Source organism: the organism of the source record quoted next, assembly GCF_019968955.1.
Source record: "MAG: Porospora cf. gigantea A chromosome Unknown PgA_NODE_331_length_21984_cov_330.412, whole genome shotgun sequence".
Lineage (NCBI taxonomy): Eukaryota > Apicomplexa > Conoidasida > Eugregarinorida > Porosporidae > Porospora > Porospora cf. gigantea A.
In genome coordinates, this window is record NW_027151623.1 from 1 (window position 1) to 21,984 (window position 21,984).

At 55.8% G+C, this 21,984-nt stretch overlaps 14 protein-coding genes across 26 annotated transcripts; 7 read left to right on the plus strand and 7 right to left on the minus strand.

The window, feature by feature from the left end:
• Positions 1-3,144, minus strand: KVP18_000208 (uncharacterized protein; the record flags this gene model as incomplete). 2 transcript variants are annotated; one of them, XM_067951949.1, is made up of 3 exons in its annotated part: positions 1-44; positions 71-684; positions 714-3,144. In XM_067951949.1, coding segments are annotated over 3 exons (3,089 nt in total), but the record flags the coding sequence as incomplete, so codon positions are not given. The 2 variants fall into 2 exon arrangements, with proteins under 2 accessions (XP_067809630.1, XP_067809629.1); XM_067951948.1 differs by lacking the exon at positions 1-44 and having other exon boundaries at positions 589-3,144.
• Positions 3,145-3,198: 54 nt separating this feature from the next.
• Positions 3,199-4,648, plus strand: KVP18_000207 (uncharacterized protein; the record flags this gene model as incomplete). Of its 3 annotated transcripts, XM_067951945.1 has the most annotated exons (2): positions 3,199-4,258; positions 4,287-4,648. In XM_067951945.1, 2 exons carry the CDS (start codon positions 3,199-3,201, stop codon positions 4,646-4,648), a joined length of 1,422 nt encoding a protein of 473 aa, XP_067809626.1. The 3 variants fall into 3 exon arrangements, with proteins under 3 accessions (XP_067809626.1, XP_067809627.1, XP_067809628.1); XM_067951946.1 differs by having other exon boundaries at positions 3,541-4,311; XM_067951947.1 differs by lacking the exon at positions 3,199-4,258 and having other exon boundaries at positions 4,388-4,648.
• A 40-nt stretch (positions 4,649-4,688) lies between these two features.
• KVP18_000205 (uncharacterized protein) lies at positions 4,689-5,189 on the minus strand (the record flags this gene model as incomplete). The annotated part of the gene is made up of 1 exon (XM_067951930.1): positions 4,689-5,189. The coding sequence occupies one exon, from the start codon at positions 5,187-5,189 to the stop codon at positions 4,689-4,691; it is 501 nt and encodes a 166-aa protein (XP_067809621.1).
• Positions 5,190-5,208: 19 nt separating this feature from the next.
• On the plus strand, positions 5,209-6,293 carry KVP18_000211 (uncharacterized protein; the record flags this gene model as incomplete). 2 transcript variants are annotated; one of them, XM_067951961.1, is made up of 3 exons in its annotated part: positions 5,209-5,268; positions 5,296-5,639; positions 5,666-6,293. In XM_067951961.1, the coding sequence occupies 3 exons, from the start codon at positions 5,209-5,211 to the stop codon at positions 6,291-6,293; spliced, it is 1,032 nt and encodes a 343-aa protein (XP_067809635.1). The 2 variants fall into 2 exon arrangements, with proteins under 2 accessions (XP_067809635.1, XP_067809636.1); XM_067951962.1 differs by lacking the exon at positions 5,209-5,268 and having other exon boundaries at positions 5,317-5,639; positions 5,660-6,293.
• A 75-nt stretch (positions 6,294-6,368) lies between these two features.
• On the plus strand, positions 6,369-7,658 carry KVP18_000213 (uncharacterized protein; the record flags this gene model as incomplete). Its single annotated transcript, XM_067951989.1, has 1 exon — positions 6,369-7,658. One exon carries the CDS (start codon positions 6,369-6,371, stop codon positions 7,656-7,658), a length of 1,290 nt encoding a protein of 429 aa, XP_067809638.1.
• Positions 7,659-7,715: 57 nt separating this feature from the next.
• On the minus strand, positions 7,716-9,755 carry KVP18_000215 (uncharacterized protein; the record flags this gene model as incomplete). The annotated part of the gene is made up of 1 exon (XM_067952024.1): positions 7,716-9,755. The coding sequence occupies one exon, from the start codon at positions 9,753-9,755 to the stop codon at positions 7,716-7,718; it is 2,040 nt and encodes a 679-aa protein (XP_067809641.1).
• Positions 9,756-10,260: 505 nt separating this feature from the next.
• On the minus strand, positions 10,261-12,254 carry KVP18_000206 (uncharacterized protein; the record flags this gene model as incomplete). Of its 4 annotated transcripts, XM_067951942.1 has the most annotated exons (7): positions 10,261-10,827; positions 10,856-10,978; positions 11,007-11,567; positions 11,597-11,688; positions 11,718-11,803; positions 11,832-12,097; positions 12,138-12,254. In XM_067951942.1, the coding sequence occupies 7 exons, from the start codon at positions 12,252-12,254 to the stop codon at positions 10,261-10,263; spliced, it is 1,812 nt and encodes a 603-aa protein (XP_067809623.1). The 4 variants fall into 4 exon arrangements, with proteins under 4 accessions (XP_067809623.1, XP_067809625.1, XP_067809624.1 ...); XM_067951941.1 differs by lacking the exons at positions 10,261-10,827; positions 10,856-10,978; positions 11,007-11,567; positions 11,597-11,688 and having other exon boundaries at positions 11,717-12,031; positions 12,171-12,254; XM_067951944.1 differs by lacking the exons at positions 10,856-10,978; positions 11,007-11,567; positions 11,597-11,688; ... (1 more) ...; positions 11,832-12,097; positions 12,138-12,254 and having other exon boundaries at positions 10,261-10,803.
• A 169-nt stretch (positions 12,255-12,423) lies between these two features.
• KVP18_000212 (uncharacterized protein) lies at positions 12,424-14,451 on the plus strand (the record flags this gene model as incomplete). The annotated part of the gene is made up of 1 exon (XM_067951974.1): positions 12,424-14,451. The coding sequence occupies one exon, from the start codon at positions 12,424-12,426 to the stop codon at positions 14,449-14,451; it is 2,028 nt and encodes a 675-aa protein (XP_067809637.1).
• Positions 14,452-14,625: 174 nt separating this feature from the next.
• Positions 14,626-17,724, plus strand: KVP18_000210 (uncharacterized protein; the record flags this gene model as incomplete). Of its 3 annotated transcripts, XM_067951951.1 has the most annotated exons (5): positions 14,626-14,844; positions 14,874-15,947; positions 15,976-16,622; positions 16,651-17,342; positions 17,381-17,724. In XM_067951951.1, the coding sequence occupies 5 exons, from the start codon at positions 14,626-14,628 to the stop codon at positions 17,722-17,724; spliced, it is 2,976 nt and encodes a 991-aa protein (XP_067809632.1). The 3 variants fall into 3 exon arrangements, with proteins under 3 accessions (XP_067809632.1, XP_067809634.1, XP_067809633.1); XM_067951953.1 differs by lacking the exons at positions 14,626-14,844; positions 16,651-17,342; positions 17,381-17,724 and having other exon boundaries at positions 15,078-15,947; positions 15,991-16,626; XM_067951952.1 differs by lacking the exons at positions 14,626-14,844; positions 14,874-15,947; positions 15,976-16,622 and having other exon boundaries at positions 16,880-17,342.
• A 34-nt stretch (positions 17,725-17,758) lies between these two features.
• KVP18_000209 (uncharacterized protein) lies at positions 17,759-18,811 on the plus strand (the record flags this gene model as incomplete). Its single annotated transcript, XM_067951950.1, has 1 exon — positions 17,759-18,811. One exon carries the CDS (start codon positions 17,759-17,761, stop codon positions 18,809-18,811), a length of 1,053 nt encoding a protein of 350 aa, XP_067809631.1.
• Positions 18,812-18,971: 160 nt separating this feature from the next.
• KVP18_000216 (uncharacterized protein) lies at positions 18,972-19,318 on the minus strand (the record flags this gene model as incomplete). Of its 2 annotated transcripts, none has more annotated exons than XM_067952037.1 (2): positions 18,972-19,015; positions 19,039-19,318. In XM_067952037.1, the coding sequence occupies 2 exons, from the start codon at positions 19,316-19,318 to the stop codon at positions 18,972-18,974; spliced, it is 324 nt and encodes a 107-aa protein (XP_067809642.1).
• Positions 19,319-19,408: 90 nt separating this feature from the next.
• Positions 19,409-20,068, plus strand: KVP18_000217 (uncharacterized protein; the record flags this gene model as incomplete). The annotated part of the gene is made up of 1 exon (XM_067952046.1): positions 19,409-20,068. One exon carries the CDS (start codon positions 19,409-19,411, stop codon positions 20,066-20,068), a length of 660 nt encoding a protein of 219 aa, XP_067809644.1.
• A 45-nt stretch (positions 20,069-20,113) lies between these two features.
• KVP18_000218 (uncharacterized protein) lies at positions 20,114-21,151 on the minus strand (the record flags this gene model as incomplete). 2 transcript variants are annotated; one of them, XM_067952059.1, is made up of 1 exon in its annotated part: positions 20,114-21,151. In XM_067952059.1, the coding sequence occupies one exon, from the start codon at positions 21,149-21,151 to the stop codon at positions 20,114-20,116; it is 1,038 nt and encodes a 345-aa protein (XP_067809645.1). The 2 variants fall into 2 exon arrangements, with proteins under 2 accessions (XP_067809645.1, XP_067809646.1); XM_067952060.1 differs by having other exon boundaries at positions 20,114-21,097.
• An 83-nt stretch (positions 21,152-21,234) lies between these two features.
• On the minus strand, positions 21,235-21,933 carry KVP18_000214 (uncharacterized protein; the record flags this gene model as incomplete). Of its 2 annotated transcripts, none has more annotated exons than XM_067952005.1 (1): positions 21,235-21,933. In XM_067952005.1, one exon carries the CDS (start codon positions 21,931-21,933, stop codon positions 21,235-21,237), a length of 699 nt encoding a protein of 232 aa, XP_067809639.1. The 2 variants fall into 2 exon arrangements, with proteins under 2 accessions (XP_067809639.1, XP_067809640.1); XM_067952006.1 differs by having other exon boundaries at positions 21,235-21,831.
• Between the last annotated feature and the right edge of the window lie 51 nt (positions 21,934-21,984).

Genomic DNA, 21,984 nt, shown 5'->3' on the forward strand with positions numbered 1-21,984 from the left:
AATAGCGAGACGGTTTCCCCGTACATGAGCTTGCGGTTGATGAACTGTGTGAAACCAAGCAGTGTCTCACGATTACCCGCACCATAAACGAAGCCGTTGTGAACAGCGCTACGATACCCAAAGCGAGCAGGCAGGATTCCGGCTGGCCCAACGGTTGGAGAGACCTGTAGAGGAACAGCATGTGGTCAGCAGTGTCCTCCGGGTACAGCCGAGACAGCTTGGGCTGCAGCACCTGTCGGGGCTGAAACTGTGCCACGACGACCGCATCCAGCTTGTCCGTCTTCCAGTAGTCCTTCAATGTGAGCGCCAAGATGGTAAGAGTCAGCACCCCCATCACTTCATTGGAGCAGAACGTTGGGAAGGGTTGTGCCATGACCCCCAGAAGCAGCACCAGGATTATTGCTGTAAAGTACTCTCCTGAGCGGGAGGATTGCACGGCAGCCCACTTGAGCTTCTCATGCTGCCGGTCGAAAACAGCTTCGATTTCAGCTTCGGAGCGGAGGGAGGTGAGGGAGTGCCGCTCCTTCTCGTCCGCCTGCGCCAACCAGAGACGTTTCTGCCCGGCGAACCAAAGATGGACAAGCGGCTTCATGACTTCCACTGTAAGGACGGCGTCCGTGGCAGTGAATGCCACACGAATCGCTGCATAGAGAGCGGGGTGGTGTTCCATGGACGTGGCGACCACTGCATGGCTAGATCCTCAGGGTGCTTACTGGGTTTCACAAGAACTCGAGCGGTCTTGAGACGCGCCAGGAATGCGCCAGGTAAGGCCAGGAGAATCACGTCAGGAACTACAGCAGTGAGTGCGATGTAGAGGGCGTAAATGAGGAAGTGTACGCCCCACAGATGGGCTTGCTCGGTTCGCGACGCATAGCTGAGACTCGTCGCACCTTTGTACTTAGGACGGATCCAGTAGCTAGTTACGTGGTCCATACCGTAAATGGCTACACGGTACTCCGACAGGAAAATAAAGACCAGAATGCCAAGGGACATGGTCAGAGTCAAGCAGTGCTGGTGTAGCGCGTGCGGTAGCAGGTTGCGCAGTGGCACATCCGTCGAGGCTATGAGCAGCGGCAGGCCGAACTGCGAGGCGAGGCGCCCGATACGGACGCAGAAAAGCAGAAACGCCACAATGTTGGTACCCGCGATAGCAGCGGACTCAAGAAGGTGGCGGAGATTGGAGGTGTGGCGGGCTCGGATACGGGCACGGGTGTTGGGGAAGAGCAGGAAGCGTCCTGCTGTGTGGACGATAGCTGCCACTTTCGTCTGAAATGGAGGCGGCGGCGCCAGATTGAGGGCGTCGCGGAGGTCGACGAGCTGATTAGGGACCAGCATGAGCAAGACAGCGAAGCAGATGGCTCCCCAGTGCACCGCCAGCAGCGAAAAAATGAGGTGGTACTTCGCGGTGGTACGCAGAGTGGGTAGCTGTGGTAGAGCGGTACGTCCGAAGACCGACCTGCGAATTATCTGCGCGCGTGTCTGCGCGAACTCGGCGTTGGCGCTCCCTGGAATATTCACGTGGTCCAGGGTAAGATAGCGCCAATGCCTGCCGTACGGGAGATGCGCGGAGTTTAGGCGCATGGCGACGTCCAGCAGTGCAAGCCGGTCATCTGTGCGGAATAGCGGCAGGACCTCAGGCCGCAGCAGGTACTTCAGCGCCTGCTTCGTCGAGGCCCGCACCAGGCTAAGGTCCGCCATGATAAAGCTCGTCAGTGGGTGCTGGTCGAAGAAGGCACTGTCACCAGTCTGAACTACCATTCTGAATATATCCAGTGAGCAGTCATGATGCCTGTCGCCTGGGTCGGCCAGAAACAGTGCCCAGGCCATCCAGGTTTTGGACGGCGCGAACTTCACCAGGTGCCGCATGAACACGGGCCGAGTGAGAGCGCAGCGCGTTGTGCAGGTTTTAAAGAGCTCTCGAGTCCAGTCATGCACCGTGACTGCGCTGGGCAGGTCCAGCACCCGCTTCAGCGTTCCCACGTACGGCGACGCGTAGGTCGCCGTGTCCAACAAAGTGTCCCCAAAGGCGTTGAGGTGGTCCAGCCTCGAAGGCGAGACCTGACGAAGCAGGTCGAAGTAACCTTTGTGCGCCAGGTAGTGGAGTACACTGTTGCCGCTCGCGTCGGTGGCGAGGAGGAGGCTCCGTCTGAGCATGGGATGCGCAGCACTCTCTCCGCTGAGCAGGAACACCACCACATTTTCCCACAGCTTTTCAGAAGCTTGAAACGGGCTGACGTAATCCGGGTGCGTGCTGGTGTTCAACACGTCGATGATGAGCTGCGCGGCGCGAAAGTGCCGCCTACGCAGCGCTTTGTCTAGTGGGACTCGAAAGTGCGAGTCTCCCTGCCAGATTTTTCCGTCAGATCCGGCAGCAACTTCTAGCAACACAGCACGTACCAGCAGGGCTTCTGATGCGATGTCTCCTTCAACGATGTGTGTGGCCGCTCCGGAGATTCCCTCCTCACGAACAGGCCCGAGAACCATAGAGTTCCACCTATTCACGGGCAGCGTTTCTAGAATGGCTGGTCTGAGATGCTGCAGGATGCTACTGACTACGGCAGGAGATGAACTGCGGAGGGCCTTTCTGATGACGCGAATGTCGGCTATCTGCGGCGCTAACGCGGCCACTACTGCTACCTGTCCGCTGCTAGCGGCTAGCGGGAAGTATTTCTGGGCCAGGTAGCTCAACTCCACTCCAGGCGACGGCAGCAGCCCCGATTCCTGGATGCGGCGCCAGAGAGCCGGATGCCAAAGAGCCAGCGCCAAGAGCGCCTCCGCGGAGTACGGCAGTGGTCGGAAGTCGTTCACGCAGGCGTCGAAGTCGTGGCGATAAACAGTCGGCGTGGGAACATGGACGTCACTATCCAAGGCTGGCAGGAGGGCATCGTACTCGATGGAGGGCGTCAAGCGCATGGTGGGTACGACGTCTGGCAGAGAAGAGGGGAGAGCAGGCCGCAGCGCGTTCAAAGAGTGGATTCTGGCGGACTTCAGCAGGAGGCCTACTCGTTCCTCCTTGGGAAGCGCATTAAACTCAGCCATCACTCCGGGGTTCACTCCGCCCACCTGTTTCCTGATGGGAACATCTGCTGGCCAATTTCGCGTGTCAAAGGCAACAGGGAACGCCAACAAGCTCACTCCCTTCATTGCACACGTCTGAGTGCCGATTTCGATCTAGTGCGGCGAATTGAGTTATTTTCGATGGGATCTTCCTTCTGGCTCTGTCGTCAATCAAGCGAGCCCCCGAAAAAGGCCTCCCCCAAATCACCCAGAAAAAGTGGCCTCCCTCCCCTACCGCTGCCGATCCAACCAAGCGCTCCCAGTGCTAAGCCAGCGTTGACTCCATGGTGCGGGTCTGTGGAATTCGCAGAGGCAGTCGGCTGTGGTGGTTCTCGACGAGTGTACAGGGGATCTGTTCACTTCTCCAACGAATCTCTATTTTCAAAACGTGAATTGGGTTCCTCCCCTCTCAAGGTGGCCATCCAGGTGCTGCACTTGCTCGCCTTACGTCGGTCGCGAGTGCCTTTTTTCGGCCCCGGATGGATGCAACTGGAGTCAGAGCTGGACGTGCTCCGCCGAGAGCATGCCCTAAGCGACATCATCGAGGCCGGACCGGAAACCCCAGGGAAGCATCTAATCCGAAAACGCATCGGGGCCTTTCTTATTGATGAATCTGCGGTAGTAGCGCTTTATGAGTGGGGCGAGCGCACACTGATGACCCCTAACGATCGTGGCCACTACTCGGCCTCTTCGACCGGACTAGTATTGTTCACAGAGGAAGGATCACGGGGCGTTGTACGACAGCTGCTGTTGGCTGTACAGTACCTTCTAACAGTTGGCGTGGTCCATCGAGATATCAAACCACAAAACATATTGCTGTCTGGGGATCTTTCGCATTCAACGAAAAGCTACGCCGCGCCCTTCTGGCCTTCTACCGACGACTCCTTCGAGGACGACTTCATGTGGGAGGGTGCGGAGGTACTCGACACCATAAAGGAAGGGCTCTCTGGGCACTCGGACGCGCTTCCCTTCGTCCACAGCCTTTTTAACTGCTGGACGGAACCTGATCAAACATCGATGTTTGATGAGGCACTGTTAGCGGATGCCATTCGCGAGAGGCGGCTGTCGACGGAGAACACGAAAAGTTCGCTACAGTCAGCGGACATTGGTGTTCTGTCGTCTGGAAGCCTTCGCATCCTTCTCAGCGATTTTAACTCGGCCCGACTACTGCATCCGGATCACCGGGATAAGGGAGGCAACGGTGAGTCGTTGGAGTCGCGAACACGCAGGCACCCGAGCGTTTACAGCCCCTGAGAGCTTCGTCGAGGTTTCGGATTCCATCGACCCTGAAAAACGAGAAGTCTGGGCAATCGGTTGTACTCTTGTCACCATGCTCAGAGGCGCGCCACCGTACAACGACGACAACCATACTCGCTTACTCTACTCGATTTTGTCAGATCCGGTTCTGTTGCCAGCGGTGGCTCCTGGCCATATTGTGTGCGACTTGCTGTCCAACGACGCGGCGATCGTTGCGCAGCTGTCACCAGACTGCATAACCTTTTTACGAGGCCTGCTAGCGAAAGATCCCGATACTAGGTGGAGTGTGAATCACGCTCTGGCGAGCTCATGGTTGAAGGGTGACTCCCTATGAAGAATTTTTCATGTCGTCCCTTGTCTAGTCAGATTGGCCTCTACAACGGCCAAATTATTGGCACACAGGTCTCAATAATCTTTGTGGCCTTGCTCACACCCGATTCACTAACTTGTCTGAGAATGTCTAGACCTGAGAACTCCATTAAGACGTTCGTGAACAGAACCATCCCTGACGTCTGTGCAGCGCGGTTGCCGTCGAAGCCGTCACGGGTGCGTCCTATTAGGTCGGAGAGCAGGTCAACAACCTCCTCGCACCTCTGATAATTGCACTCAAGAGCTGCGTCTCTCAGGTCACTGAATAAAGACCGCGACGTTTTTTGGATGACCTCGTGGGTCGCTGAAACGTCAGCTGAGAATGCGGGGCGTAGAGGAGGAGTTTGCGATTCCAACAAAAAAGGGTCTCGCGGCGTTGATGTGAGTCGACATCTCACAATCTTGGTTTTGTCCAGATTCGGTAGATCCAGGCTGCACAGTACCCAATAGATGGCAGCCAGCAGCAATGTCAGCCAAATAAAGCTGACAGTGAAATACACAAGCATTTTGGCATTTACAGGCGCAATGCTGCCTGTGGGCGCTTTCCACGACGACCAGGAGCTTCGACGGGCTCATATCGCACGCGTGAGTGCCATCGGAAGGCTAAACTAGTTGATAGCATCTTTCCTCGTGATGCTCTCCACGCTGCTGCTGATGCAAAGCAGTGAAGGTCACCAGGGCGTACGTGGCGCAAGGCCTAAGCCTTTCGCCACGTCAAGCTCGCCCGCCTGGCTGTCCAGGGAGCTTCTGGATGCGGACTCACGCCTCATTTACTTCGACAGCTATGTCGCCTGGAAGGCCTTCAACTCCCCTTGGAAGTCCCCGACTTCGGCTGCTCTGTTCGCTCGGAAGGCGTTCCTGAGTCGGACCAATGACTCTTGGGCCTTGGACCCGATTTTCGACGCACAGCCTCGTCTGAACACCACAAGATCGCTGCCTTACACACAACACAATCAGTGAGCTACCGGCGGTGCAGACCTAGCGTGGGTATATGGCTTGAGGGCTTCGCTCGTGTGGAGGAACCCAGTATTTGCGGAGAGCCGTGCACTTTTTCGCTTTCCAGGATCCCCTGCGGCGACACTACTGATGACGTCTGCTACGAGGGGTTCATCGGCACTCAACGCCTTGTTCCCTCGTTCAAAGGACTTCTAGCATGCGACGCGTTAGAAGCCGTAGGGGCCTCAGTCTTCGCTGTTTTCTACGATCACATCAATGAGATCACTGAGTCGCCGACATCGCCCACTTCGACTACCTATAAACTCCTAAGGCTCGACCTGAGATCCGGTAAAGTCGAAGATAGTTGGGCGCTGCCCTCCACTCAGGTCTCCGCTCGCCCACCTTTCTCTCTCATCAGAGTGGGATCGAGCGGGCTGGTCGTGTTCCGCTTCGATCGGACCCTGTCGCTACATCTGACATTCTGGCAAGCGGCCGACCCGAAGGCTTCTGCACAGACGCTGGTCATTCCCGACTTGCGGAGCGGTTGGGTTTACGCAAGCGACAAGCTGAGGGACCAGATATTACTCTTCGGAGACAACGGTTTCTACGAGAGGATGCTGGTGGATGTCAATCTGAAGTCTCTCGCATTCTCTGTGTCTCCGCTTGATGCATAGCAAGGAGCCATGAGTCAATTCAAGACCCTCACTTTCTCTGTGTATGCGCAGGCAGCAGTCGTAATTTCGCAATTGATGTCGCTGGTGGTTCGTCAACTGAACGTCAAGGACATCACGCCTGAGGAGGAAATGGACGTAGTCCAAAGCCTGCTCCCGCCGAATTACGATTTTGAGATCTTGAAGACTATTCGAAAGATTCGGCAGTGTAAGGCTCTACATGTAGTACTCCAGTTTCCCGAAGGGCTGCTGATGTACGCACAGCCTATCGCGGCGATCCTGGAAACTTTTTGTGACGTGGAGGTCACTATTATGGGAGACGTCACATATGGAGCCTGTTGTATCGACGACTTAGTAGCCCAGTACCTAGGAGCGACCTTGGTGGTTCACTACGGTCATTCGTGTCTTGTTCCAGTGACCCAGGTCCCAGACGTGAACTTCCTCTATGTCTTCGTGACTATCAAGTTCGATACCAGACACCTGGTCGAGACGGTGGTGTCTAACTTTCCCCCAGGAGGCTCGTGGGGGTCTCGAATGGCACTCATGGGGACAATTCAGTTTAGTCCGGTTCTGGCAGAAGCCAAGGAAGCGTTGGAGGCGCACTATAACCCAGGCACCGTTTTAGTGCCTCAGGTATCGCCTCTAACGCCAGGTGAAGTCCTCGGCTGCACCTCACCTCAACTGGCAGGATCCCCAGAAGGACGGGCCGCGGGAGGTTGCTGCTCATCTTCCCAGGCGGACATGGAAGACATGCCAGTAACACCTGAGGGCGCTGACTTGGTGGTGTTTACCGCTGACGGCCGATTCCATTTGGAGAGTGCGCTCATCCACAATCCGCACATCCGGTTCGTCCGCTATGATCCCGTGGGCAAGCGTCTACTTGAGGAGAAATACGACCACCAGACCTTGATGCAACGACGGCGAGAAGCGGTGTCGGAAACTCGCGGCGCCCAGACAGTAGGTCTAGTTTTAAGCACTCTCGGGCGTCAAGGCAGCATCGGCGTTTTACAAGGCATAGGACGGCTGCTGGAGGCTGCAGGAATCAACTACTACTGCGTTTTACTCAGTGAGATTCTCCCGTTTAGGTTGGAGCCTCTTGCTGGTTTCACAGACGCATTCATACAGGTGGGTTGCCCGCGACTTAGCCTTGACTGGGGGCATCATTACAAAAAGCCGTTACTGACGCCTTATGAAGCACACGTGGCCTTCGGGAACTACCAGTTCCCCAAGACACACATTCCCATGGATTTCTACTCGCATGAAGGAGGCCCCTGGAGCAACTACGGTGTGGATCATCGGATGGGGAATCAGAAGAAACACGAGATGGATCGACGTGAGCTTCTCCGCCGGAAGCTGGCAAATAAGTAGCTACAGCTCGAAAGCACATATTTTTGAATAAAACAAATGAAAAAAATACCAAAAAGACTAAGCTGGAATTTGTTTCCACATGATATTGGAGTGGACGCTACCGATGTTGTTGGGTCTTAATGACGTAGATCTCACTAAAGCCGCAGACCTCGTTTGCACTCCTTCTTGTGGTGTTAGCGGGTGCTGCACGCGCGATGCCGGAAGTGTGGCCGAGGCCGATCTGCAGAAGTAGGCAGGTGCCAGATTCCTCGCGTGCTCTGTCACTCCTCCGAAGCGGGGTGTGGTAGTATCCAGCAGCCCTCGAACAGTCGAAAGTTGAGGGTATCGAGCTCTTGGGATATCAGCGCGAGCTCTGGCAATCTGGCTGACAGTGACGGTGGGCGGGTCTGTGAATTGGTACCAAGGTTCCCGTCGTTGTGAGAAAGAGGACTGCGACGCCACTCTCCGCGTTGTGTTTACCAGGTTGTCGCTATAAGCCTTCTGCAAAACCGCTGGATGCGCGGGTGTGCACACAGGGGGAAAAGGGCGGACGTATGGAGAGAAGTTCAACTTCATCTCTGGTCTCGACACTGGGTGGTGCGCTGGTGCTGGGTGGTGCGCTGGTGCTGGGTGGTGCGCTGGTGCAGGTTCCACCAGTGGCGACATTGGCAGGGTGACCTTCTCCAGGACGGAGCGTGTGTCGTAACTGTACGGTACTCTGTATGAAATCTTCGCCAGCGGCACTGACACCTTAGGTACCAAAGACTGAGGTAGAGTTCGGACCAAGGGGGGATTCCTCGGCCCTACTAGCGGTGACCCCGCTAGAGCTAGTTTGGGCGGAGTCAACAAAACGGACTCCGCGCCGGCCCAGCGGTGCAGTTGGGGCGCGGCTCTAGGAGTTGGTTGGTTGGTTCTGGGAGTTGGTTGGTTGGCTCTGGGAGTTGGTTGGTTGGTTCTTGGCGTTGGTCGGTTGGCTCTAGGAGTTGGTTGGTTGGCTCTAGGAGTTGGTTGGTTGGCTCTAGGAGTTGGTCGGTGGGACGTCGCTTCATTTACGATCGAGTCGACGATCTTGGGAATCGAGATGCCGTCCAGTAGGTTGGCAATGTCTCCACATAAATTTGTGAAGTCCACAGTCTTAGCAGGGCCCTCTTGCATTGCCCTAGGCGTCACCTCTACCTTGATATTCACCCCCGTGTTGACGTCCGTGGTTCGGAACGACCAGAACGGCTGCTCAGAGGCGAGTACAAGGTCACGATCCATGGTGATCAGGCTGGCGTCGTCGAGGCTAGACTCGGCATACAGCGAGCTGGAAGCATCGTCAGGCGGCACTTCCTCAGCTTCAACAGATGGCGTTGGAGTCTCGTCAGATACGGACGACAATGGGCACTCAGCCCGACACGTCACAGAAGATGACTCGTGGCCTGGTAAGTTCTGTACCGGTCCAGTCACAGAAGATGACTCGTGGCCTGGTAAGTTCTGTACCGGTCCAGTCACAGAAGATGACTTGTGGTCTGGTAAGTTCTGTACCGGTCCAGTCACAGAAGATGACTCGGGGCGTGATGAGCTCTCTGTTGGGCCGTCATTCGGCCAGAAGCGGCGTTGTGTTGTGAGGTTGGCGTCCCAGCCGCTTGCCTCCAAGTCCAAAAAGATATAGTTGGGCTTCGCGCCTCCTTGGACCCAGAGGGCTTCCGGTGTCACGTATTCTGCCCTCCCTTCTTCGCTGAGCGACGCTGGCGACGTTGGCGATTCCAGCGGAACTACCTGCGTGCCCTCAGTCATGGAAGCGGCTCGATGACAGACCGGTTCATCCTCAAACAATACGCGCTCCTCGCTGGAAGCATCCGAAATTATGGGGTTGCCCAATTGAGAGCACGTCTCGTCGCTGGATGACTGCATGCAGGCGTGTAGCAGCCCCAACGACACTTCATCCGCGGTCCGTCTTTCGAAAACTTCGAAGCAGTTCTCGTCGCTGCGATCTTCGAAACTCTCCATGTAAAAGTCCAATGAACCTAGGGGGTTGTCGCGTCTGAAACAACCTCTTGGGTCGTTCTCGTTGGAACCGACGTCCGAAGCAATACTTTGTGCTTCGAGAACATTCTGGTTGCCGTACGTATGCATGAGTAAGTAATAGCGAATTCTGTAGCGACATGCGATCGCGTGGGGAGAATGTCTCAGAGTAATTCCAAAATCCACGCCATGCGTTTGTGTATTGCATTATCGTTGCTGACATTAGCGCGCCCTCACGACGTATTGCCGGGGCCTGAACCCAGTCGAGATACAGCCGAGTGGGACTTCGAGATTCCACGCTTCGGCGGTGGCGAGTTGTCCAATGTAATGAGGAGGGTGCGCGGCGCCAGGGAGTCCCTTATCCGGCGTCATCAGCGTTCCAGACGCCAACGTCAGGACAAATCTGACTCCCACGAATCTGAGGACTAATTCCAATGATACGGAATAACATAAGAATTATTTGAAATGCACTTGAAACTATTTTTTCACGACCCAAGAGAATTATTTTAAATGCTCTTGAAACGATTTTTTGATTTATTAAGAGCAGGTAACCGAATGAACACTCGGACGCCATGAGGCACGGGTTCAGTGTAGGCCTAGTGTATAGGTCTTCTGTTCACATTACAAACGACTTGGTTAGGTACTCCCACACCGCCGCGGACTCATCCGTGGCCACGCCGCGCGCTTTTCCTGCCTGAGCCAACTGCTCATACGCTGCCAGGAGACTCTCGGTCATGGCAGATCGAAGAGCTGACCGCAGGGAGCCGCTGGGAAGCAGCGACACCGTCGTGAAGGTGGAGTCTAGTGACCCTGATACGACGGCCATCTGGATGTGTCGTAAACCAGAGGTGATGTCCTGGGCGGTGACGCTGTCAGAGTGATTTTTGAGGGAGTCCAGCAGAGGCACCAAGCCCACCAAGCCAAGAAGCCCCTCAGTCTCGAGGATGCTGAGCTGCTTCACGCTGTCATTGAGGAGCTCGTCCAGAAACCGGACTCGGTCAACCACAACAGGGAAACCCGCGACATTGGACTTAATGTGGTGGAATGTGCGCACCAGCCTGATAAGAGCCCTGCGTTTGGCCTCAAAGGAGTCTGACGGTGAGGGCTGAGTCGCCTTTCGCAGCACATTTACCAGAGGGACCAGAGACTCATCAACCATCTGCGACACTGCCGCGTCAGTTGCCTGAGTGTCTCGCGACTCCAACTCTCACCTCTGACCGGCGGAGGCTGTAGGCGTCCGCCGCGCTGACCACGACGCTCGTGAGCTGCTTCACAATAGGGGGAACGTCAGGCGACCCCAGGTCCAAGGTCGGTGCCATTTGCAGTATGTCAAGCTGCGTGATAGGCCAGCGGCGTCCCTACCTTTTCTTGCCATTTCCGCTTGAACAGCGTCATCATTCGACGCTCGTGCGGCTCCAGCATGCGGATCACAGCCTCGTGCTGGAACGCGAAGCCCGAGGTTTTGATCTTCGACACATAGAGCTGGATTATCTGCGAGATCTCCAGGAACGCCACCTCCGACCGTGACCCCGTCGCCTGCAGCGCGTGGTTCAGTCGGTTCCCGGTCGATTCGACAACGCCGTCGAAGATACGGTCCATATCTGCGTCTGTCATGGGCGCCATTAGCAAACGGCTGGCGGCTTCAGCAAAGGCCTCCTCTCGAGCCAAAGCCTGGAAAAGCCAGCCCAAGTAGTTCGCTGCTACGCGTTTGGGGTCGTAGGCGTGGAACGCCAAAGCCTTCGTGCTTGTCTCGCTCAGAGCTTTCAAGAAGTCCCTACGCAACATCTGACGTCGCACGTTGATGAGCTCCAGGAGCAGTGGCCTCCCCTGCTGCGCAGCAGCCATGATGCGCAGCGCTCGTAGCAGCAGAGGGTGCGGCGCCGGGCCCTGTAGAGACACGCAGTCACACGCTACCTCCGGGGTCTGGCATCACGCATCCGTAGCGTTCTCACCTCGCGGCAAACACCGCGGACCCAACCGATGAGTGTGGCGGCGGCGGCCTCATACTCGATGAAGTGCGTGGCGAGCACCTGCTGCGCCAGGCCTGCATAATTGAAACGTCCACTCCCTCACTAATACCTCCGGTGGCACCATGCAAGGCCTTGTTTCTGTCCACCACCTCGAAGCATGCCTTGCGTTGAAAGAGGACCTCCAAATCGCTGCATGGGCAAGCGCGCAGAGCCCCACTCCAAAAACATGTCGTCTACAGGGCCTGCCCAACAGTTTCGCGGCAGGCCGCACGCAGCCATCAGCGCCGACACGGTAGCCTGCTTCTGCTGTAGCTGGGTGCGTCGCTCCTTGAGCCCCTCCACGCGGTCTATGGTGACCTTGCTCGCGTGGTAGGTTCTGTCTAGCCGTTGTCGATGGTCGGCGCAGTCACGTTGAACCTCAGAAAGAGAGGAGCATAAAGCTTCCAATTTTAATGTAAATGCTTCCAAATTCGCGTGATTCGTCTGAAAGAATTAATCTTCCAGATAAATATGCTGTTGAGACCGAGTATCCCCCCGAATTAATATGTTGTGTCACCTGTCCACTGGATCTCTTCAGCACGGCCTCGATGTCTTCTGACGACACTGATAGAGACTGGTGCTGTTGGTATTCCGCCTCCATACCATCTATTTGTCGAATAATTGCGTTTTTGTGGAGTACTTCCGTTGTAAACGTTATGGAAGACTCCGATCTGCTTAGAAGACTGGACCAACTCACAGATAATCGGCAACGGGTTTTATGTGGGTTGCTTCAAGACAGTCACTACGTGTGGCCACTCAAAACAGCAAACATGAAGTCCAAGGCATGGCGAGAGACTGCCAGAGGCCAATGCCACACAGAGGCCTCGTGCTCCGTGTGCTCCTCGGAGGCGTCAGTGGATATTACTTGGAAGGTGGAATGGGGTGCCTTCTGCCGGCAGACTTCATCGAAAGAGAATCAGGACGGGTGGTTTGTGGTTAACAGCGTCGAAGTGGATTCTGAGGACGAGGCTCCCTCTGATACCGAACCCCAAAGGCTGACACCGGACTCTCGATACCAGTACCGCGTAGGACTCAAGCACTCCACAGAGAATAAGGTTGGAGTGCCGGTGCAGAGACCGACGTCAGTGGGTCTATTAACCGTAACCCACGCTGAGTGTGAAGCTCGAGCGGTATGGGACGTGCTGAACCGCAATGAACGTGTGACCGCGGAGACTACTTCTGACCGAAAGGGACCTAAAGGCGGCACCAAGAATCGATTTAAGTCGTTGGTGAAAACGCACTCCATCAGCAATCTCCGACGGAAGTGGAAGCGCGAACGGGTTGAAGACGAGGAAAGTGCGCCCGTGTTCAATGACCCAGAGGACCCCCTACACCATGATCCGTCGAAGTTTAATCGGGAGCTGTTCAAACTGCGACGATTTACCACTGAAGAGTATTTCCGTATTCACTCCAATCCTCATCGAGTTTCCCCTCCCAGCTTCGATTACTTCAGCGGTGTGCCTGACGACTTGTTCTTTTTACTATCCCTAACAGCGTCCCCCTTCCAGCCCTTCGTTGCCTGCACCCGCGCTAACAGTCTCCCCCTGTCCAAAAAAATATTTCTGGCCTCTACCTCCCGCGAGGTGGAGGGCACTCCAACCATCAACACGATGGGCAGCTTCCCTGAGGCCAGCACGTTCCGGTACGGGCGCGAGCCGTGTGCCTCGCCGACGCTGCCCCAAGTTTTCGGTGTGCTAGATGGGCACGGCCCCCGAGGAAAGTCAGTGGCCGCCTTTGGTGCCGAGGCGCTGGTGAACACCCTCAGGAACGGCATTCTCGGCGCGCTCAGTGGAAACTTCCTCGCGGTCGATGCTCCCAACAGGCTGGCTCACTACCCATCAGTGGACCTTATCGTCAAGAAAAACGCTCCTGGTGAAAACTGCATCTGCAATCTGGAGCGTCTTCTGAAACATTGCAGCCGCCGCCCTCTCAAGACCAATTTCCACTCGGAGATCCCCAAATGCAAACCCCAGGAGATCTTGTCAGACGTCATGGACTCGTGCTGCGTTGCGACACGAATGGCTCACATGACCAATTACCGAGCCACCGAGCTGGCTGAACGAGACAGCGGCTCGACGCTGGTGTCGTGTGTCGTGCTCGGCCGCTACGTCGTGACACAGTTTCTAGGTGATTCCCAGGCCTTCGCATATGTGTTCCAAAACAAGTCAGACGAGCCGACGATCTTCAAGCTGAACGTGGACCACAGTCTTAATCTGATTTCGGAGGCCAAGAGAATCGAGGCTGAAGGCTCCGGGAAAATCGTTCGAGGGTCTTTTGACGAACTGAGATTGATACCGTCTCGCATTCCCTACCCTACGGCCAGAGGACTTGGCCTGTCCATCAACATGTCGAGATCCTTGGGTCACTGTGTCCTCTCCAACTACGCCCTCAGTCCCGAACCCGAGTTTACCGTGATCGATTTGTTGCCGCTGCTGCGGCTCAAGACCGAAGACAGCCGTAGCGGCTCCCGCGCTCGCAGGAATCGCGCGGACGTGACCCTATCCCGACTACCCACGAACTTCGCCAGCGTGAAGACGCTATCTCGAGTGCTGAACCCGAATCGCAAGGTCGAGGAGCCAGTCGCCGCAAGAAATGTGGCGCGTGCAGTGCCCGACCGAACAGCACCTGGGCCCGTCGAGGACGTGGCGACCACTCTGGAGCAGAACGAGGTGTTCTTGGTTCTTATGAGCGACGGCGTGAGTGAGGTCGTCAACAAGAATGAGATAGCCAAGATTCTAAGGAAAGACACGCCGCTGGTGGTCGCCCAGAAGCTGACCAAGTTAGCGGAGACTCTGTAGGTGCTTTCTGGGACACCTGACACAGCCGCCGGAGACACCACCTCAGACCAGACAATTGCACCGCACTAGTGGTGCGTCTTTTAGATCCGAGAGTGGTGACGTTGACGTGAGCTGTATTCAGAGCACCATGGAACGGTAGTAGTAGTTTGATGACGCCATTATTAGTCATTTCGAATGGGATGGGCTACCAGGGGACATGGAGCCTTCCACGCAGCTTTGGTGTCGATATCAGACGCCACACCTCTACTGGTGGATATTTTGCAGAAATCCCTTCGTAGTCAAAGGTACTACTACCAGAATGGGAAGCCAATCAAAACACTTTTCCGAGAGTACCAAACGTCAAAGGCGGAGGTGTTCTCGAAAGTCATCCAGACTCTCACAGAAAGCATCGGTGTGAGTCTCCAGAGGACGCCCTCACGCAGGCGCTGCAGCAGGCCCACAAAGTGGTCAAGCACGAAGTTACGGTGCTTGCGGTATACAATAGTTCCTGCAAACGGCAGTGGTCAGCCGCGGTGAACTCAGTCAGCAAATCTCGCTGTCGATATGACGAGAAGACGGCCTCCCTACTGCACCTCATCGAACTGCGACATATTGCCCACTCACGCGCTGCGCAAGGCATCATAGAAATGAACCTCACACCCACCTACGTCACCGACGCCAGGTTGAAGGAGGAACTGATGGCTCACCTGTCTCTAGAAGAACAACTCGACTTCTGCCTGCAGGAGGCCACGCAGCTTAGCGGCCGTTCCGACGAATCGCTGCTACAATTGCTGGACACATCGTCCCAGGTGCTGGAGTCGGCATGCTTGTCTCCGATGGTGGCCGCCATCGAGGCCTCTATCAGAGCAATGCTCAGCAGTGTCAGGGAGTTGACCGCTCTAGCGGTGACTACCCTGGCAGGAATCTCGGTTCACGACGAGGGGGATCTTCAGGAGGGCTTGCCTTTGGAGGCCATATCAGTGGAGGAGTGGTTGACGTATCTCGATAGGCTATTGGGGCCGTTCAGCTCCACTCGGAAGCGACTGGGCACGCTAGTAGAAACGATGGCTCCTGCCCCAAGGCGGTTCTCAACGTCCAAGAACGTATTCTCTTCTTCGTCCAGGACGCTTAACGACCTTTGCGCGCATTCCGGCGCTGCCGCGCAGCTTTACGAGACTTTTCTGCGTCGGTTTCACGAGAAGACTCAACTTTCGCTCTGCCAGCAGCCACTGGCGGAGGCGGCTGCTGACGCCCGGAAGCTACTTGCGCTACGTGACTCTCTCAAGAGTCGAAAAGAGTCTAGGCGACCTCGGAAATCAGAGTACTGCTCACTGAGTTCGATGGATTCCCTAAATCTACTGGATGAGGTATCAGTGACGACCAAGGCCTGTCTAGAGCGACATAAGATTCGGAACTCCTTCATTTCCAGCTACCTGCGGACCACCACTGCCAGCCTACTTCAGGTCGAAGCAACTACAAGTGACAAGCTCAAGCAGCTGCTAACCGCCAGCACAGAGGTGAGGTGCCTTGTCGGTTCGGAAGCAGCCGTCAGTCTCCCAGATAATGGATGAAATCCTGTTGAGCTTCTCGGAGTCTATGGACTTAAGCAAGTCTTCACACGCGAAAAGTGACTTGAGACCTCGGGAACGCGGGGACTCAACTATTGCCCGCGCGCGGGAGGAGCTGCTCACGGTGGAGTCGGACAAGCCGCGCGTGCCGGACGTGTCTGATAGGCGACCGTCCACCATCGCCATCATGGCAGACGACTCCATTTGGGACGCAATCCGTTCCACGGGCTGCGACGAAGATTCGAGTTGTGGTTTCGACGAATTGGTACGAAAGGTCAAGCGTGCAAAATTGGGGCGCCTCCTGGATGAGACCGTGGAGACGGAGTCCGAGTGGATAGAGCGATTTCGTCTGGGAGGACGTTTGCTGGCGTCATTTTCGTGCGCCATCAAGCACAAAATTCTGCTACAAGGGCGTCTGTACGTCAGCAACCAGCACCTCTCTTTCTATAGTTCCTTTAATAGCTCCAACCTTTTCGGCCGCTTCCCGACTGTTGTGGTTCTTCCGCTGGACTCCATTAAAACCATTACACCGACCAATACAGCCCAAATTTTTCCGACAGCAATCGACATCCAGCTGCAGGACAGAACGGTACACCACTTCACGTCCTTCGCTAGTCGGAACCTGTGAGCTGCTGGGTGATCTCCAACTCAGCGTGGTAGACTTCCTCCGGTGCGTAGCAGAGCCCAACAGCGGCGTGCCGCAGTCCGACGTGGAGGTGCCCATCACCAGCACTCCGCTGGCGTGTCAGGCATGGGCCGTACCCCCCCTCAGTGGTGGCCCCACGGAGCCGTTGAAGTACACCTACCCGGTGGCTTTCTGGCGCGTGCCGTTCGAGCAGGTAGTGGACTTCCTCTGCCACGACAGCGGCACGAGCTGCGTCATGTACCAGACCATGGAAGCTGAGGGTTGCTCAGACTTCACTGTTCCGGAGTGGTCACCGCCACTACCAGCCGGGAGCCAGCTCCACTCGAAGGCGGACTGCCCAACGAGGCGAATGGTTTACCGCAAGCAGGTTACCCAAACCTCACTAACTCGCCTGCTGAAGATTCCCGAGGTCTGTGACGTTGATGAGACCCAAACCATCTACGAGTACCCGGACAAGGTGATTTTGGAGGCACACGTCCAAACGTCAGGTATCCCGTTCGCTGAGAACTTTTTCTGCATCATGCGCTACGTTGTGACGCGCGTCCGATCCTCCGAGGTGCAGCTCGACACGCAGCTGCACGTGCAGTGGAAGACTGGCACCTTCTTCGCGTCGAAGATAGAATCCGAGTGCTTAGTGAGCTTTCGGAAATCCGTCGACACCCTCGTCAGCATCATAACGGAGCTGGTTGACCCGCACCGTAAGAGATCGCATCAGACACGTTTCACGTCTTTGCAGGCGGGTCCGTTAGGGTGGCATCCGGATCATTCCACCCGCCCTCAGTCCCTCCGCCGCGACGGCCTATGCCGCTGAAAGTGCTGGACACGCTCTCCGACTTCTTCTTCGAGGTGCTCTTCAACGACACTGTTCGCCTGTGGGTCGTGCGAAATGCCGGCTTCTCTGCTTTTTTAGTGCTGGGGGTTCTGGTATGGGTCCTCCACAAACGGGGACTTTTCGGCGAAATAGCCACGTTGGTTGCCAAGCTACAGACGGAGCCGGCTGTTTCACCGCTCGAAAGGCGCATAGCTCACTTGGAAGCCGTCGTCGAAGACCTCGTCGTTCTTTTAAAAAAATCTGCGTAACGTGATTAAAGCACGCTTCGAATATTCAACAGTTATGGTTGGGGCTGACTACCACGCCTTACCTGAAGAGAAGCCCTCTGATGCTGCAGTGGTCACAAAGTTAGTACAGGCATCCGTCCTGTGTCTGGTATTCATGCTCATGGAGTTGGTGGCTGGTTACGTGGCCAATTCGCTTGCCTTGATGACAGACGCGGCGCACCTTCTCACAGATCTGTCTTCCTTTCTGATATCGTTGTTCGCGATCTTTGTGGCCAAGATGCCTGGCACTCTGAAGATGTCCTTCGGGTTTCACCGAGCGGAAATTCTCGGTGCTGTCGTGAGTGTGGCTCTAATTTGGGTCATGACCTTTTACTTGCTGAAGGAGGCATGTGTACGCTTGGTTAATCCCCAACCGGTAAACGGGAAGATCATGTTCATTACCGCACTCTTCGGTACTTTGGCTAATCTCACCATGACTTTCATCCTCAAGGCGCCTCATTCCCACGGACTGGGTTCGATGCACACACATGACCACTCCCACGACGATTCGCCTGCCTGTAACCACTCCCACCCGCACTCCCACGACGTCGAGGCTGACGACACTGCTTCCACGGTTGTCACCGAGCCGGGCAACCTCAACCTGCGGGCGGCCTATGTGCATGCGTTGGGTGACCTCGTTCAGAACGTGGGGGTCATGATTGCAGCAGCACTCGTCTGGTGGAATGACAAGTGGGTCATAATGGACCCACTCTGCACCCTACTGTTCTCGGTTCTGGTTCTCTTTACTACGCTGGATATCATTAAGGATGCCGCAAACGTGCTCATGGAGGGTACACCTAGCGGAATGGACCCCAGAGAGATCCACTCCACGCTGATGGACATCACCAACGTCGACCACGTCCACGACCTGCACGTGTGGTCTCTCAGTGTCGGAAGGCCAGCGCTAGCGTGCCACATTCTGATCGATAAAGACGGCGACCCCCGGGAGGTGCTCGACCAGGCCACTAAGATCTGCCAGAAGAAGTTTGGAGTATTGCACACCACGATCCAGATAGACTTTGAGAGGGAGGACTCGTGTGACACTGATGCCCATGCGAAGTGCTTCTAGTGGACGGAAACGTAAAACGTGCCTGTGTCGTCGTATCCCCGTTCCTCACAAACTTCAACTTTCAAATCTGCGGCAACGTTCGCCTCGACGCCCAGCGTGCACAGAACTCCTCGTATGATTGCGCAATAGAACGCGCTGTGCGTCTGTGTGTGAAGCGGCCCTACCCCCCACGCTCCAGCCCTCCGGCACCGACCAGCGGAATGTCTGATCTACGATAACGTACCCACCCTTCTTGTTGGTCTGCAGGCGATCCGCCTGCTTCCCAAAGAGCCACTCCCACAGCTCCTTGCACACGAACTTTATGATGTCGCGCTCCTCCAACGGGTGGGCGAGCTCCAGCGTCGGCTGCACCGCGAGCAGACGCTCCAGCGCTTTGCAGCCGAGCATGAATCCCAGATCCGACATGGCCGCCCTGCGCGCAGATACCGTGGTATGGTTGGCGTTGACGTAGCGGGATAGCTGGTTGCAGACGGCCACCACGGCTGCATGACTCACTTTTGTAGTCATAATGACACGATTTCACTATCGCAATCGCATCCCCAACCCCACAGCGTTGGTTCGTAGCGAGTGTAAATTTCAATTGTCATTGTCATTGTCATGGAAAGCCTACTGTTCATCGGCGGGTACCTGCTTCAGTCGGCCTCGTCGTTGCTGCTCCTGGTGAAGCTGGATCGGACGAAATCAACTTACGGATTGTCCTGTACAACGCAACTGTGCTTTCTCTTTGCAACACTGAGTCGATGTGTGTGGGAGCTGGACACGCGCTTGATGGACACCCATATCTGCTTCCTCGAGCTGTACTCCTCCGTCGTCATTCAGACGTATGTCGTGTTTCGACTGTGGCGGCTACGGTACACAGACACAGCGCGGCGAGGCCAACACTACGCGTATGTCAAATTTCCGGCTCTCTTCCTGGCAGCAGCAGCGCTTGCCCTCGCAGTTCACCCAGGAAAGAAAATCTGGTCGATGCAGATACTCGTGGCGTTCACCATCTACCTCGAGTCTATGTCGCTTATGCCTCAGATTCTCCTCATGTACCAGCTTGTAGAGATCGAATCGCTGGCTTCTCATGTGGTGGCGATGGTCGCGTTCTCACGCTTCTGCCGACTGCTGTTCTGGATTTACCTATACCGGCTGGGCGAGAACTTCATGTGCCTCTTGCTGGCGGATCTGGTGCACACCGTCCTGTCCCTGGACTACGCCGTGGTATGGTATCGGAAAATGCGGGATGGCGGTCGTTTGGTATACAAGCTTTGAATTGTCTTTTTCCGATTCCGTTGTCCTATGTGACGATTCTGCCGTCTAGATGGTGGTGCGCTGCGCTACGACGCCGCGCTTGCCATTCGATCCTGCTCGTCGACGTTCTGCCAGCCGAATAGTTTCGCCTCGCAGTACGTTGGGGTCCAGCAACTCAGGGTCGATTGGGGACAACAGCTCTGGAACCGACGCATCTCTGGCAGGCATTTCCTCAGAAGGCAGAGCCTTTGGAGGGAGCCTGGCGGGTGTAGGACGTGATTGAGGTGAGGCAAGAGGCAACGGCGCCGATAACTGGGGCCCTCTTTGGCCGAGGTAGTCAGTGCCACCGAAGCCATCAAACCCATCAAACCCAAAATGGGTACTTGGACGGACGACCTGTTTTCTGCGGCCTGCCTTCGACAGCGCCACTAGGACGTCCCGCTCGCTACGATTGGAAGGGCGCTTCGGCGACAGGACTTCTTTTAGGCTATCGTCTGACTCCGACACGTCAGAGACGCTCTGCTCCGCCTTTCGAGGTCTCCTACGACGACGAAGTCGGGCTTGTGGGGGCTCTCGAACTTGCGGCTCCATGACCCTCCGCCCAGAGAATTTCTGACGCTCTGCCAGCTTTGCCATTCGCTTGGCTCGGCGTTTCAGCCGTCTCACTCGCCTCTTCAGCTTTTCTTCGACATCCGACGGTACCCCGTGGTGGTTGTACGACGTTGCAGGCTGTGTCGAATGCGGGCTCATCTGTTGCATGATTCCTTGTGGTATCATCTGTTGCCTTATCGCTGCCGGAATCATCTGTTGCATGATAGCTTGTGGCATCATTTGTTGAGTCATCTCTTGTGGCACCATCTGTGGCACCATCTCTTGTGGCACCATCTGTGGCACCATCTGTGGCACCATCTCTTGTGGCATCCATTGCTGTTGTAGACCACTGTCTGCTGTGGGATCTTGGAATCCGCTGTGCTCTAACGGTGGGAACTGCAGGGCCAAACGCTTTGCGCCTGTGGAGGGATCAACGATCTCGTGCACTTGAATGCCCATGCTTATTGCAATGACGGACGTCCCCACTCGCGAAGGCGCAGGTTGACACAACATGACCGATTTCCCCAATAATATCTGTCGCCACCCACGTCAGAAAGCATATTGGTTGCAGTTCTCACTCAAGAAGAAACTAAGTATCAGTTATTCGCAACGAACTGCGCTACAAACTGCAACACTTCGCTGTTCCAGCCAGCGGGCGGAGTCTGAGCTAGGGTCTGTCGGAAGGGGGGCTGCGCCAGGAAGCCCAACAGAGTCCAGAGGTAGCCTACCGTCTTACCCTGCAGTAGAGAGTAGATCTGGTCAAGCATAGGTGCATCCGTCGGTTGCTTGCAGTACGTCATGTCCACTTGGCACACTGACATCGCCAGCCACTGGATTAAAAACTTCATTGCCTCGTTGCCTCCGAAAGCGCCACAGCCGTATTTGCCGGTATGTGCAACTGCGTCAGTGTCCTCCACGACGTTGGCTCCGAAACCAGAGACGAGTTTGTGGATCTCTCGGCGTACCAATGGCATATCGAACTGCGTCAGCAAAGGAGTGTTGGCAGGTTGGATTTGGGTGTAGTCCGTTTGGTTCTTGGTGTGGCCGAAGCTATTGGCATCTGTCGCGACCAAGATTCGCGGCTTCTGGAAGGAGTCTTGTTGGTCTTGTAGGAATTGGAACGGCTGACTGAAGTGGGGGACCTGGGAGTACTGTCTGTGTCCTTTACTGATAATGGTGGTGCCATCGTCCATTATCGGGTACAACCGCCGAGGAATGAGGGACTCCGGATGCTGGGCGACATAGGACTCCTCCTGGACGCATCCAGAGCCCAGAACCCCGCCTCCGTAGTGCATGTTGGCAAAGTCGTGGTGTAAACCACCCTCATTGTCTTCAATCAATGTCGT